This window comes from Camelus bactrianus, chromosome 34 (assembly GCF_048773025.1).
Source record: "Camelus bactrianus isolate YW-2024 breed Bactrian camel chromosome 34, ASM4877302v1, whole genome shotgun sequence".
Taxonomy (NCBI): domain Eukaryota; kingdom Metazoa; phylum Chordata; class Mammalia; order Artiodactyla; family Camelidae; genus Camelus; species Camelus bactrianus.
The window spans coordinates 19,795,708-19,811,498 of record NC_133572.1 but is presented as its reverse complement, the minus strand read 5'-3'; the positions used below and the strand labels follow the sequence as shown (position 1 = coordinate 19,811,498).

The 15,791-nt window shown below is 43.8% G+C and overlaps 1 protein-coding gene and 1 long non-coding RNA gene across 6 annotated transcripts in view; one reads left to right on the top strand and one right to left on the bottom strand.

Annotated features, from left to right (window-relative positions):
- The first annotated feature begins 300 nt into the window (after positions 1–300).
- The window catches only part of DENND5B (DENN domain containing 5B), a 157,214-nt gene continuing 141,723 nt past the window's right edge, over positions 301–15,791 (top strand). Inside the window, exon 1 of one of the 5 annotated variants that reach the window (XM_074357616.1) lies at positions 301–778. In XM_074357616.1, coding sequence (XP_074213717.1) covers positions 652–778 — 127 coding nt within the window. In that variant the 5' untranslated portion in view covers positions 301–651. Of the gene's footprint in view, positions 779–1,172; positions 1,443–15,791 lie in introns of those variants that run through there. The other 4 variants (XM_074357617.1, XM_074357618.1, XM_074357620.1 and 1 more) reach the window with 4 other exon arrangements.
- On the bottom strand, positions 9,015–12,371 carry LOC123616605 (uncharacterized). Its single transcript, XR_006724611.2, has 3 exons — positions 10,950–12,371; positions 10,738–10,843; positions 9,015–10,175 (listed from the first exon to the last, which is right to left on the bottom strand). It is a non-coding gene; the product is annotated as an uncharacterized LOC123616605 (long non-coding RNA).

Sequence of the window (15,791 nt, the reverse complement as noted above, 5' to 3'; positions counted from 1 at the left end):
TGCATTTCTTTCTTCCGTCCTTTCTTTTTTCTTTCTTCTTTTTTGTTTAAATTAGGGTAGGTAGCATCCAGTTTAGAAGACAGAATCCCGCTCTGCAGCTAAGCCTCTCGCTGGGTGGCGCAGGCCCGGAGGCGTGTGTGTGGGGTCGCCCCTGCGCCGCAGTCCCGGCCGCCGGGCACGGATCCCGCCCGCGCCCCTCGCTCCCTCCGACCCGCTGGGCGCTCGTGCGCGCGCGCACCGCCGAAACGCGCGCCCCCGCCCCCCGCGAGCGCGCGCCCGCCCTCCCCGCGCTCCCACAGCCCGAGCGCCGCTCAGCTGACCGGCGGGCGCCAGACGCCGCGGCTCCCAGCTCGCGAGCGCAGCTGCGGCGGCGCGGGCCCCTCACGGCGACACTCCCCCCTGCGCGCCCCTCCCCCACGCGGCACCGGGATCCCGACCGGCTGGGCGCGAGCCCGCGGCCGCTGCCCCGGCGCCGAGCGAGGAGCGAGGCTGCGGCGACCAGCGGCGGCTGCGCGGCCATGGGCGCACCCGGGTCGCCCTAGGACGGGCGCGCAGAGACCGGAGCCGGAGCGGCAGCCTCGGCAGCGGGCCCTCCCGGGCGGCGGCGGCGGCGGCGGCGGCGGCGGCGGCTGCTGGAGCAGCGCGGCCGGGATGAGCGGGAGCGGCGCGGCGCCCGGCCCGGGCTCGGGCTCCTCCCCGGCCGCCTGCCGCTTCGCGCACTACTTCGTGCTGTGCGGGATCGACGCGGACAGCGGGCTGGAGCCCGACGAGCTGGCGGGTAAGGCCGGGCTGCGGTGGCGCGGGGCTCCCCTCAGGGACGCGGGGGGCGCTGCGGGGACGCGCGGGAGGCGGGGTGCGGGCTCCAGACAAAGTCAGCTCCTGGCGGCGCCCGCTCTCCGGCCGGCGGGGCTCTCGGGCGGAGATTTAATGACATTGTTATTTATTCTGCGTGCAGGGTGCGCTGCTGAGCCCGCGGGCGGCCGCCGGAGGCTGCCGCCTGGCGGGCGCGGGGTTATTAATAACGGGCGCGGGGGCAGGGGCGGGGGCGGCCCCGAGGGCACAGCCCCCGCCCGGCGCGCCGGCCCCCTCGCCCGCAGCTGCCGGCGGAGGCGGCCCGTGAGTCACCGGGCGCGTTAACTCCCGGCCTCGCTGCGCTCCCGCCGCTCCCGCCCCCCCCCCCCCCCACCCTCCGCCCGGGCCGCTAAGTTTCAGCCCCTGCACGTGACGCGGCGCCCCCGGCCCCCTCGGGGAGGGGGCGTCGGAGACCGCGGGGTCCGCGCCCACCCAGGCGGCGGTGGCCGGCTGGGCGGGCGCCGGGCGGGAGGCTGGTTGGACTTCATCCTTGACTGTCGCCGGGCTGCGCCGCCGCCCGCCTCGGGTTCTGCGATGACGGTCGAGTCACCTTTTGGAATCCTGTCGATTTGGCAGTGTCACGGGAGCAGGCGAGGATCTTTGAACGCTCGGGACCGGGCACGACGCTTTGTTGGCGCTGCCTGCGCTGCCCCCGAGTTTAAGTAGTTGGATATTTCCCCTCGGTTGGGTGCGCCGTGTGTTGCTGCCTGGGTTTTCCCGGAGGGGCTTCGGTCCGTGCTCTTGACTCATTTGATGGCGCAGTGCGGGGCTGAGCTGGGGAACCGACGCTGCAAAGAGGGGGCCGCTCAAGGATGGTGGTGGAGGGGGCGGGGGCGGGCGCGCAGTGTCGGGAGGAGGCCCCGAGAAACCTCTGATTTTATTTTTCACGCATTTTCTTTCTCCTTGCCTTCTTGGGATCTGAACCTGGATTTTTTTTTTTTATGGGTGAGACAAGTGACATCTACCGCTTGAACTTTATCTGTGTCACTTGTAAACACTTAGGTCATAGCCTTTCGGAACAGCTTCTTTTGGACATAGCATTCTTTCTTGATTGCACCAATGTGTATTTTTTTTTCCTTTCCTTTTTGGAGGTGGGGCACTGGGAAGAATGTGTTAAATAATAGTCAATAAACAACAACCGTTCAGCTTTAAGATACAGTACCCATCAGCCCACCTCTTAGCTAAGTGAGTATCTTAAGTCAGCCGCACAGCAAAACATTTTCAACAAAACCTGTGAATCTGTTTTTTTTGGAAGAGAGGGATGAGTACTGGGTTTTTCTGTATGTGTAATTATATAATCATACTGTTTTTTTCAGTTAAGATTTCATGTACATAATAAGAATGGCTATGTGAAGGGTCAATGAAGTTAAAAAATGTTTGCAGAGAGATTTGGGAACATTCCTTTTTTGGGATCGGTGAAGGGATTATTTTATTTTTCTAGAATTCCTTTTTCCTTAAACATTTCCCTAACCATTTGTGGCACTGGGTCACTTGGAGACCTTCTGTCAGTGGCGACCGATGACAGGGAAAAGCCTGTATTTTTTTTTTTTTTTTCTTTTTCGTCTCATCTATCTGCCTAGTAAAGCTGGAACAACACCTGTAGGTGTGGCCTGGGACTCTTTGGGCATAGTGTAAATGGCTTTAACAAAATTAAACAGTAGAACATTTTTAATGCATTTTTTAGACGCAAACTGGCTTATTTTGCAATGCAGTGTGTGTGTGGGTGATTGTTTGGGACTTCTGCTCATACTTGGTGTTTTGAGGTAACAGTATCGCCTGATAATACTTAATTAAATCATTCATTCATTCATTCAGTAGATAGTTTTGGAAGCCTTTGAATGTAGATTGTGTCCTAGGCACTGGAAACAGCTGTAAACAAAGCAGTCAAAAATCCCTGCCATCATAGAGCTTCCATTCTAGTGTAAACAAGTCATAAAAATATATAGCTTGCCAGAGGTTGAAAAGTGCTGTGAGGAAAAATAAAGCAGGGAAATGCGGGTAGAACAGTGCTGGCAGAATGGTGGGATTGGTGGGGTTATGATTTTAATAAGATGGCTAGGGAAGACCTCACTGATAAGGTAATATTTGAACAGAACCCTAAAGCAGGTGAGGAAGCAAGCCATGTGGATGGTCTCAGGGGACAGCATTGCAGGCGGAGGAAACAGGACATACAAAGCCCTGGGGTGGGAGAGTACCTTGTTTTGCAGGTAACAGCAAGTGAGGGGGAGATTGGCAGATACAATCATTGAGAAAGGGTAGGGGAGATTCTCTGGGGCCTCATAGACAATTGTGAGACTTCTACTGAAAACTGCTGAAAGGTTTTGAGTAACGTAATGATGAGATCTGATATATCCTCTAAAAAGATGGCTGTGGTTGCCAGGTTGACTAGGCTATATTGGGGCGAGAATAGAGAGACCAGATAGGAGGCTCTTTTTCACTATTTGAGGTGAGAGTTGGTGGCTTGAACCAAGGCAGTAGCAGTGGTTAGAAGCTTGATCTATTTTGAAGGGAGAGACAGCAGGACTTGGTGATGGGTTGGATATGGTATTCACATTCAAAGAAAGTGATGGAAGATGACTTCAAGCTTTTCTGTGGAAACAATGATAAGCATCTCAGTTTACTGAAATTGGCAGACTGATGGAGAAGTTGGCTGGAGAAGATGAGTTCAGCTTTGGACGTGTTAAGTTTGAGGTGCCCATTAGACATTCAGATGGAGATAATCAAGTAGGCAAGACATCTCTCAGGGGTGTAAATTGATTTTTAGATACAAATTGGAAGCCATGAAATTGGGTGACATCACCCAGGGAGTGAGTGTAGATAGAAAAGAGAAAAAGGCTCAAGGATTGAGTCCTTGAGAGATTCCAACATTCAGAGGTGGGGAGGATGAGGAGAAAACCCAGGAGATTAACAAGTGTGCTCATTGAGAAGAGAGGAAAACAAGAGAATGTTGTATCATATTTCCAACTAATAGTCTTCTTAACTTTGTCCACAGAGCTACATTTGGGGATCCGGAAACAAGGCTAATGAGTTAGGCAAATTAATCAGAAGGTTGTTTCTGTTTTGACGCATTAATTTCAAAATTAATGATAGTTAAGTTTCTGTTTTACTTCTTTAGAACTGATCTATTTTTATCACAGTTTCTTACCAAGTTGTCACCTTGCCGGTAGGTCTTAATTGTCTTCTGTTAAAGCAATTGGTAGAATTTATGTTTATTGACCTTTTTCTTAACATATGCATATTCCTAGAATTCACACTCTGCAGGTGGTGGGACATTGGTATCAAAATGAGGACACAGACTGTCTGATGAAGTAAGAGACAGACTGAGACCTTATGGGAAATGAGACTTTGTGATAAAGTTACCAGGGCTTTAGAGTGTTTTTTAGATGCTTCTCCAGTAAGGCCCTGCTTTACCAGCAATGGTAGACTTCTTTCATTTCAAATAGGTCTTTGAAGTATATATAAATTTAAAAATATTTTCAAATGGAGGACCTAGAAATTTGACGGAGATGTCTCCACATGCTGATACACCGGTGTTGTCTATTGGCCTTCCTCTACCACATCTTAGCCGTTGTGCTGCTAAGTATGTTCTCCTACTCACTGTGTGTTTTCAAGATGCACTTTATCCATAAACAGAAGTATCCCCATAAACAGAAGTAGCCCTTAAATGTTAAAGCAGAAATATATAAATTTCCTTTAATGTTAAAGATATGAAACGGTTTCAAACTGATTATTTCGTAAAGGAGAAAGGAGATATAAACAGAAGTAAGCCATTGGAATTAGTTGATGTGAATGGATGCCGGTGACATTTTGAAATTTTCCTTTTTGCCTCTCATTTCCTTTAAGCCCTAGTTGTAGGAATTAATATGGATTGATTTACAGCAACAAATCTTTCAGGCAATGGAAAAATAAAGGATGTAATTAGAGCTTTATTTAAGTGACATAAATATGCAAGCTCCCCAAAGGGGAGAGTGATCTTTACCTCCTTCTTTCCTTATAGTCCTTGGTGTTTAATAAGTGGATGAATATAGAGTACTGCACAGACCTTTGTTTGGAGATCTTCCTTGGTGCCTCCAGCTATTTATTTTTAGCTTGGATTGGTTTCCAAAAGAGCTTAGAGGCAGTGGAGACCATGGTCTAAAGTCACATGTAAAGCTTGGTTGAGACTGAGGGTGCCATGCCAAGATAGTGCTGGAAGGGGCCGTAGACTTCATTAACAGTGAAGACACCAAAGTCGAGAGATTTAAGGGCCGTCTCAGAGGTCACATTGGACCAACGCAGACACTGGACGAGCCTGGCTGCTCGAGTACTCGATGCTCCATAGTTATTTTACTTAAGCTCAGAAAAAAGATGCACTTGTTTGAGTTCAGCAAGCATTTCGGGCTTGCCCTTAATCTAGACTGAATGTCACAGTCAAGACTGTGCTAAAGCAGGTGTTTCAGAAACCATGGCCAGGTGTCCAGGCGTGGCTGGGGTAGGGGCTGCCCTGACCTGGCCACCTTTGGTAGTGCCTCAGTCGTTAGCTTTGTTGGCATCCCTGGGCTGCAGTAGATGATGTTTGGGAGTTTGGAAGCTCTGGCCTGCTGACTCGGGGGCTGGGGATGGAATAATACAAGGATCAGCCTCCATTCTGAGGGGCCAGAGAAGTTTCAAGGTCTAGTTGCTGTGGTATAGTGATAATTTGATTTTAAAACTCCGCTGGGGAAAAACTCTTTATAGGGAAATTGGCCTAACAGGGAGGGCAGCTGGGCTCCTGTGGTGACCCCAGGGCTCAGGCATCTGCTTGGTGGGTAAATGCAGAATGTGCCAGCATTAGGGAGCTCAGAAGCCCAGAGAAGGTGGGGAGGATAGACAGTGAGGGGAGGAGGGAAGGATGGAAGTGTCTTTGGAGGAGGAGAAAATAGGAGAAAGGGAAAGAAAGGGGATGGGAAGAGGGAGAGGAGGCCGGAGGATCAGAGTGCACGTAAGTGATGCCCACTGCTGAGGTGTGAGGCTGATGGTGCTCAGATGCCTGCGTTTATCCCTTGGTTTGTATTTCCACTGCTGGTCACAGATACTATGGGAGTAATAAAAATAAATGTCTGGAATACAGTGCATTGTTAGTCATATTCTCCATGAAACTCCATATGGAAGAAAACACTTTCCTCTTCTATAATTTATCAGCAGGTAGAGGCAGTTCCTACAGGAGGTACTTAAATCAACTATACTTCAGGTTTTTTTAAAAAGGTGCTTTAAGGAGACATGTGCCCCATGTCCAGATCCTTAACCTTTTTTTTTAAGCATTTGTGCTGCTGAAGCGAGAACAAGATCCGTGGGCATTTTTGATTGATAACGACCTAAGTTTTGTTTGTGATAAAGCCATAAGTAGCCATTACACTTTGGATTAATTATTCAATGTTGAATGCTTAGCAGTGTGTCAGGTTGAGGAGTATGTAGCTGACAGTCACTGTTCTGAAGGAATCCACAATGAAGCAGCAGTAATGAAATAGCCAGCATTTATTCAGTACTTTATGTGTGCCGAGCACTGTGCTAAATGGTGCATAATTATTACCTCATTTAATCCTGACAACAACTGTAGGAGGTGGCTCTATTTTCTCTATTTTATAGATGAGGAAACTGAGGCTAGATAGAGGGTTTAAGAACGCTACCTAAGTTCCTATAAGAAGTGAGAAACCTGGGTCAAAAGTCTATGTGACATGACCCATCCATGCCAATAACCACTACATTTGCTGTCTCCTTAGCAGCATACACTGCGTTGTGCAGATGATAAATCCGCAGTGGAGGGACCCTACACGGATAACCTTGTGATCAAATGGGATTATCTTTTAACCCCTCTATACAGGAAAGCTATTAAGAGGGAGATGACTGGTCTTTATGACCTCACGTGGGTTGTCTCTTCTTAATTGGCAACAGTGATGCAGCGGCTTGCTTGCTTTCATTCATTCATCAAAAAATTAGAAGAGTATGTATTTCATGTTACTTTTGCTGTTATTAATGAATATTTATAATGATATTAGTATGTAAATATAAGGCATTTACTACATAAATAAAAGTGCCACGTTCAAAAAAATTTTTAAAGCTTTTTGTTGCTAGGGTTTTATCATCTACCTTTCTTAGCATAAATTACTTGTTCTTAGATAAGTTCACAGTGTTTAAAAAGAATGTTGGTTGCTTGTGGAACCATGGCTGGCGGGGCAGTCAGTGCAGTTGTTAGAGCTTCCTGGCCCCTAGGCTCAGACGGAAGGGGTGAGGGTGCTGGCTGAGGTCTCTCCTTAAGGGTATTTATGAATTCCATTCATGAGGGCTCCACCCTCATGACCTAAGCACTTCCCAGAGGCCTCCCATCCAGATACCATCACATTGGGGATTAAATTTCAACATGGGGATTTTAGGGGGGCCACAAATAGTCTCTTCACCCTGGTTGGCAGAGTTATTCACGATCTGCTCTGTGCCTGCCTTTCCTACCTTTCCTGTTACGTTGGTTTTCTTGTGTTTTTTATGTGTGTGTGTGTGTGTGTGCGTGTAGGTTCTTAAGCACAGTGAACTTCTTGTCTCATGGCCTGTTCATCTACTGTTCTCTGCCTTGAATCCTTTTCCCCTAGGCCAGCATCGTCTATTATAACTGTAATATGAAACACATTTGTAGTTTTAAATTTTCTACTAGCCACGTTTAAAAAGGTAAACAAGTGATATTAATTTTAATGATGTGTTTTACTTATATATCTAGGATATTGTTTCAACATATAATCAACATAAAAATTGTTAATGAGATAATTTCACATTTTTTTTCTTCAAAGAAAAAAAATCTTCAAGATCCAGTGTGTATTTTCTGCTTACAGCACATTTCAGTCTGGACTAGCCACATTTCAGGGTTTTGGTGGCCACATGTGACAAGTGGCTACCCTGTTGGCACTGGAGCCCTGCATCTTTGCAAGATTGGCTTTTCCTTGTTCAGATCTTTGTACAAGTGTTACCTCCCCAGAGCGTCTTGCTAGACCACCTTGTATAAAGTAGTGTCCTTCCTCGGGCTGCCTGCCGCCCCCTGCGGTTGCCCTGCTTTATTTTCCTCACAGCACTTACTGGTACCTGACAGTGTGTTGTAAATGCATTTGCTGGCTTTTCCTTTTTAATGTCAGTCTTCCCCATTAGATTGTTGGCTCCTAGAGAGCAGGACCTTGTCTCTCTTGTTTAGTACTGTACACCCTGCGACTGAAATAGTGCCTGGCCCAAACAGATTGTTTGAATAAATGAAAGATAATTTGAGATGGACAAATATAGGACATTTCCTTTCGTTACCAACAATAAAAGTTAGTATAATTGGTGTATGTGTGGGTTTTCTTTTTTTAATTGAAGTATAGTCAGTTTACAATGTTGCATCAGTTTCTCGTGTACAGCATAATAGTGCAGTCATACATACATCTATTTGTTTTCATATTCCTTCTCATTGTAGGTTCCTGCAGAATATTGAATATAGTTCCCTGTGCTATACAGTATAAACTTGTTTATGTGTGTTGTTTTTAATCTGTGAAGTGGAAAGTAGAGTTCTTTTTTAAAAGGTAGGCTTGAAATTGATGAAGAAGCAATACAATGGATGAATAATTAATTTTAAAAAAGATATATGTCAGCTTTGTGGAAAACTGCTAAAATTTCTTATGTCTATAATGTTTATTAGCCTATTCCTCCCCTCTTGAAATAAGCTATGTAAATAGATAAATAAAATTAATAATCTTTTTTTTTAAACACCAATTTTATGCAAGCAAGCATACAGGTACCAGCAAGGCTTTGATTTTTTTTTTTTTAAGCAGACAACATGTCTTATTTATTTATAAACTAGTGCGATGCCATGGGCACATAAATGGTGGGTAGTGTTCATGAAGTTTCAGAAGGTAGCTTCAGGTGTGGATTTAGAGGAATATCTTAGGAAGTTGCATTCAGTTTCCTTCTTTGTGGGCATCCACAGCAGTTTTGGGCATGGTCAGCCACGACAGTTCTCTTTGTTTTATAAAGTTTAATCCTTTGTATTTTTCCCCATTTGTACTTTGTCTTTATTGTACCTTGTATGATATTCTGTTCTGCCTGAGGCTTGATTTTTTTAGATAGCTCCATATAATAATCTCTTAGCCAGAGATTCCAAAAATTTTCAGTATGAGACTGTCTTCCACATTACTTTTTAAACAGAATACAAAGATAGCTGTTTTAGTGTGAGCAGCTAAGAAATGAGAATTCTAGGAATAGAAATGGAAGTATTTTATGTGCTGCTGAGACAGTACATCATAAGGCTAGAAAACTAGGAAACACTTGCCTTCTCCTTCATTCCTGTGCCTTTCCCAAGAATCGATGATTTTTACTGACTTTACTCTAAATTAAATATTGTGACTATTTTAATTAACATGGATTTCTTGAGTTAATACCTTTTATTTTTCTTTTATAAACTTGTATACATCACTGGTGCATTATTCAAATAATGCTTTTTAAAAACAACTTTCCAAGATATATGCTAGCACTATTACGTCAAAAGTAACTCCAGGAAATCACCTTTATATGATGAAGCTATGAAAATAGCTAACATTTATTGGGTCATGAACTGTGATTGGTGATTTATAAACATTATATTTAATCCTCACAATAACTTTTTAAAAAATGTTATTTATTTGTTTTTTGGGGGGAAGGAGGTAATTAGGTTTATTTATTTATTGTGTTTAGAGGAGGTTCTGGGAATTGAACCAAGGACCTTGTGCATGCTAAACACGTGCTCTGCCACTTAAGCTGTACCCTTCCCCAATCGTCACAATAACTTGAAGGTATTACTCTCATCACTTTACAGGTGAAGAGGCTGAGAATCAGTGAGTTGTTACTCAAAGTCACAGAGACAATGAAGGCCAAGGCTGGAATTGCATCCCAGTGACTCTCTCTCACCATGCCGTGCTGCCCTTCCATGTCCTCCAGACCAGCTGTCCTCAGCTGCTGGGGGGTGACACATTAGTGGGCCTGCCAGTTGTGAGCTGGGTCATAAAGTAATTATTAACAGTGGTTGAAGTACTGAGGTTGTAAATGATACGTATGTTTAAGTAAGTGGAGTGAATTCAAGGTCTTCCCTCTAATGAGGTCACTCTTACTGCCATTCCTATGTGCTTTTTTTTTTGGGTGGGAGAGGAAGAAGCGGCACTGGACGCAGCAAATTAGTAACTGTGGAGAGCCCCGCACGCAGTGGGAAAGCTGCCTCGTTGATGCTCCTGCTGAGCTAGTTCCTGACGAGCTGTCAGTACTTTCAGATTCATATTCTCTTAGGAAGACTGTTGCAAAAGGAGTCTGTTTGCTTCCCTTCCCTGTAGATTAAAAAAACAAATTTGTTCCAAGTCCAAGGACACACTTAGGAGTATGTTTTTACAGCACTCAACGCTGATCTGGATTGTTTCTAAATACTCTTATCAGTTATAAAATGTGATGGTCTTTAGGAAAGAGCTTTTAAACTGTAGAAAACAATAAAAAAATACGAGGTAGAACTGTAATTTTAGGGAATTTAAGTTCAATCCTGCTGTGGACTAGCAGGCCGAATCCTTAGATACAGCTTGTGGACCTCTAGGTTTTAAGCTGTGAAACTTAGTTGAAAGATAGCTTAAGTACTTGGTTTTCTAGATCCCGGAAGCCTTGTGATGAAAATCTATCTGTTTGGCATAATTTTCTCCTGCCCAGACTTAGAGAATCCAGGCTTTGAAGATCATGTTTTGTCACCCTTTCTGTCTTCCTCTTTTCTGCCACCCTCCTACTGTCATTTATTTAACACAGAAAATTATTGTCTAGTTTGAGGGAACATTCATGTAGCAGTGATGTCTAAGTTAAGTTCCCAGGAGCCTGGCCCAAGTTTGCTCATAGACCAGAGTTTTGTACCTTTTTTTCCCCTAGTGCCTTCTTCAGAGATCACCCTTATTTTCACCTTAGGCCTCATGAAACCACCTCCTGTTGCTCTTTTGGTCGTCTTTTCCCCTATAACAACCTGGAGAAGAAGAAATTTTTTTTTAGCAAAAATTTTCAATGTCTTAATTATTGTTAATAATCTCATAGTGAAGAAATTCAAAGGTTCAACTGAGTATTTCTGTTACCTCCATCCCCAGCAGAAGGAGGGAAGGATTTCTTATTTCCCACAGCTTTTTTAGGTTTCATGCTTTCTGTTTCTAGAATCCCTTCAGTTTCCTTCCTTTTCCATCTCTCATAGTCCTTTGGGAAAACAGGGACAATCTGCCAGATCAACAATATTCTTTTTATATATTAAAGTTACATTATTTTTTTCTCTTGTCGATCAGGACTGAAATAGCAGGGCCAGATTGTCTCCCCCCCGGGCAGATGAGACATGAACTGTTTTGAGGGGAGCGAGCATCCCATGCTCTTATATAACTCTCTGACATGGGAGTCGTCCCTGTCGTAAGAATCAGCACCAGCATATCAGCTGGAATTCCATGAGAATGAGATACTGACTTTAATAAGAATGGTTGGAGCAGTAGGAATTCAGGACTGATTACAGGTTTAAAGCCTGCAGATGGTTCACTTCTGGGACCACAGCGTTTTGTTTTATTTTCTTCACTTTAAGTTTAACGCTAATTTTGAAGGAAATTTAAATGGCTGGGGTAACAAGATAACAGATTGTTTAAAAATGTTTCCCCATCTCCTGTCTCAAGGGTATTCTTTTTCTTAATAAATAAACTTTTGTCCGGATTTCAAAATATTCTGGCTCAGCTCCAGGGAAATGGGCTTTGAGACTTGACTCCGTTTGCTTTGTGTCATTGTTCACGAGAACAATGACTGTGATTTCACAGTTTTTAAAACACAAGCATTGGTATGACTGAGGTGGTTATGCCAAAGTGGGTTATTTTGTTTAGCTGTTCTCACTCCTGTCTGGCAGCGCGTATCTTCCATTGGCAGCCCTGGCTCCAGTTTGATTTTAAATACATACATGGAAGCCGTGTGGGCTCGAATGTAGAATCTTGTGTGTTCCTCATAGGGAAGGGCCGACAGGCCTTGTTTACTGTGAACCCCTTGTAAACCATCTCGTCCCTGGTGGAAAGGGCCAGCGGGGAGAGAGTTAAAGTCTGCGTGTGTGGCAGGTGGAAAGTGGTGGAAAAGAGAAAATTAAAACCACACCTGTTATTCCAAAATCCCCATTTCCTGATCTCCCCCTTACCCTTTTCTGTATGGAACACAGATTTTATGGTTAGAGTGTGAGAAATGGCACAGAGCTATCCAGACGAAGACCCTAGACCCTGGAGCCTCCCCCCCCCCCCCCCGATTTCACTGTGCTAGAGGGGTCATTTCAGAGCCACCTGTACAAATGTCACCCCTGCTGGAAGTTTAAGAGAATATTCTGTTCACTCTTCCCTGGAATGAAATCTCTAGATAAGAGTCAAAATGTAGCTTTTTGTGAATGTAGCCATAAGACTGAGAAGTGCATATATTTTGTTGAATCATTAGCGGGCAGAGGCCTCGATGTGAAATGTCTGTTGACATGTATGCACATTTAGTATTTATTTCTGTGCCCCAGTGAACTCTGTTGAATAGATCAGGTGACAGCTTTTATGCGAAAGTCAGTCTTTGAGGGACAGCTGAAGCATTGGTGTGTTACGTGTGTTAGAGAGACTGGTGTTTTTTTTCAATCTAGGGGAAAGAAGTAACTTCTTAAATTCCTTACTCTTAAAAATAAATTCTTTCATAAAATTTAGATTTGCTTTGGGACTTAAAGGAAATGCTTGTATTACTTTAGCGAGCATGACTGGATAGTTTTTGAAGGACTTCTGAAATAATGAGATACAGCCTCTTCTCAAGGGTGGGAACTGTTTTGCACCCTGTCCCCCTGGTCCCTGACCTCTGCCTTTTGACCCTGCTGCTTTGTTATGAGATTATGGGCCTTTGAGCTTTTCTCCAGTTGACCCAGGTTTCCTTACACAGCAACATAAAGCTTTAAGCTTCCTTAAAACATGTTCTTAGAATTGAGGAGAACATTCACATTTAATTGTGGGCAGGAGTTTTGTAAATGATTTTTTCTTTAAAAAATCAGTTTTTTCTGTCCAGGGTGTGTGTATATTTTCTAATAGGAACTTTAAAGTTTTGTGGGTGTGTGTATGACTAAACATGTTTTTTCCTTTGGAGTAAAGTGTCACAAAGTAATGGTGCTTACTTAGGGAGAGACTTAAAATTCGAGCTTTCTAGGATAAGGGAACCCAAGAGAGTCCCAACTGTTTGCTCCACATTGTCTCTTTAGGTACGAGAAGTTAAAAGTCTGTATTCAGAGGGTGTTTTGCAAGAGCAACCAACAAATGGAATGTTTTCAGAGAGAGTCAATTCTTTAACCTGCTTATCTTACAATAAACACTTTTTAGACACCTTACCAGCTGCCCAAAATAGAGTGGGAAGAAAATCAGGGGCAGACGAAAGGAGAGGAACACATTTAGTTTTGCTTCTTATTTGTAGTTTTGTTTTTGAAAGAGGGTAAAATTAGTATCAAAAATAAAGTCTCGTGGATTACTTATATATTTTATTATTGTTTTGCATACTGTCTTCAAGTTTATCCAGAAAACTAAGCATTTGCTGTATTTCAGACATTTAGTAGGACTTTCTGAGGAGTGTCTGTTTTACACTGTCAGAAAGGTTTATAATAATGAAGCTTTTGGACTTTGGTTTACAGGGTACTTTCCCGCTATTGAATATTCCATAAGAAGTGTGCATAAATAAAATAATTGACTCGAAATAATAGAAGGCAATAAATGCTTTTTTAAAAAATATGTGGCTTTTAAACTATAAAAGTATCATATGCTCAGTTTAAAAACTGAAGGATACAAGATTATATTAAAGAAAAAAATCATCTGTTATCCCAAAGGGATGGAATTTAAAATGAAAGTAGAACTTCTGATTTCTGGTCACTAGTTAGAAGCCAGAGTGACCATTTTCCTGAGGTTAAGTGAGCTGGGCAGTAGTCTGGGAAACACAGTAAGATTTTCTTTTGTCCAAGTAATTGCCACTGATTGAGGATAAGACAGCTGTGGAGATCTCCGTGAAGAACTGTTGGCTGAAAGAGTGAATGAATAAATAAAATGGAGTTGTCTACCTCAGGTGTTTACTTTGAGGGATAGGAGTTAAATGCTTAATACTTGTTACACATGTGTGTCTAAACCCGAATCCTCTAGATGATCAGTAATTAAAGTGAAATGGGAAAAGAAAGAGTAGTTTTGAATCTTAGGAGTTTAACACCAAAATAACATTGAAATTTTTTTTTTCTATTATGGAAAAAGGAAAGCATTGGTGACAAATGAGATGGGAAGACAGGAGAGACTGGTAAGCGAAAAAGGCAGTTCAGTGACAAATGAGATAAACTCTTGATCTCCATCTTACTGGGAATCCAATTTATTCATAGTCACATAGGAGAATGGAAATGCATTTAGATGGCATAATAAACCTCTGATGGAAAATCTGATTGTCTCCTGGGAGAGTATTTTAGGGAGGCTGAGTCTAGGAGCCCCAGCAGATCTGACACTTGTCCCTGGCAGCTCCCTTCCTGTGTCCCTCGAGGGGCTGTGTAAACATTCCAGGAGCAGGGCTGGCACTGGCTGCAGAGTGCCAACAGTTTCCCTTTTCATGTGGCGGGGTAATAAGAACAGGGACAATCTTTTGATTGTCTTGCAGTGTTTTGGCTGTTGGTGTCTTTAGATCCTTTCTGTAAATTGCTTTCCTCCTAAAAGACACTTTCCTCCTAAAAGAGTTTCATTTGTTTAAACCAACCAACCAAAAACCTTATGATACCAAAGAAGGGATGTTTGTCATAGTAACTGGAAAAACTTATACAAGAACAGATGTGCTTTTCATTTCCCTTGAACCTGTCAATTTACTGCCATGAATATAACTTCTGTTAGTCATGACAGTGCATTCTAACAATTCTTTGAGTAAATGAGGCAAAACACTTTTTCCGAAAAAAAAAAAAAAAGTGTTTTAAAGGGGGTGGGCGGGCAGGGAGTGAGGACTCTAGTTAGTTCTTATTTGGAGAGTTATTACTTGCATTTTTGTTTCTGTTTAGTTTTTTTTATTTTTTTTTTAGCATGGATTGATTGAGGTGAATTTTAGTTGCTCTAAGTACTGTGACTAGCAGTGGTTCTTTAAAAAGTTTTTTGAGAATATTAACACGTTCACAAAGGGAAGTAGAGGAGCAAGCCAGGGGGAAGTGGGATTTATTTATGCCTAGGTCTCTGCTCCCATTTTTTGTTTCTAGAGTTGGGTGTATACTTCAGACACTTAAAAGAGATACGTAGACTAGGTTCCTTTAAGCATTTCGTGAAGTAGAGATGAGTTGAACCTGGCTTTTGGACGATTTTTCTGTCAGTTAGAATACTTGTGATTATAGGTGAGAGAGGACCTAAGAAATGAAGGAATTTGGCTGGTTTACACGTAGCAGTTTTCTGGGGCTGGGCTGATCAGGTATAGTTTAAACAGAGCTCTCGCTCCGGTTCACAGCAGTTCTTTACCGTCCATCTCTCCCCAGTGCTGACTTCCGTTCAGTTTGGCTTCCTTCACATTTGCACATCACACTTTCCCTAGAGGAGATTTGACTTTCCTCTTCCACTCGCCACTCATGCCTGAAACAAGAATCTGGATCTTTGCTGTGACCAGGTCACAATTCCACGAGGCCATCCTTGAACCACTGTTGTGGCCAAGGAAAATGGGGTTACACTGGCTGTTCAGAGACCAGTTTGGGATGCAGACCACAGGGCTGCCTCACAATGGAGGGTGGGGGAGTGGGTACTGGAAAGCGGCCTCTCCGAATGCGTGACTGTGAAGACAGGACAGAGCCCCTCCGAGGTCTCGAGCACGGGAATGGCGCGCTCCAGGCTGTGCTCTGGGGATACCACTCTGGATGCGTGGTGTAGGATGAAATCAAACTGGGAAGAGCCTACAAGTGGGGAGAC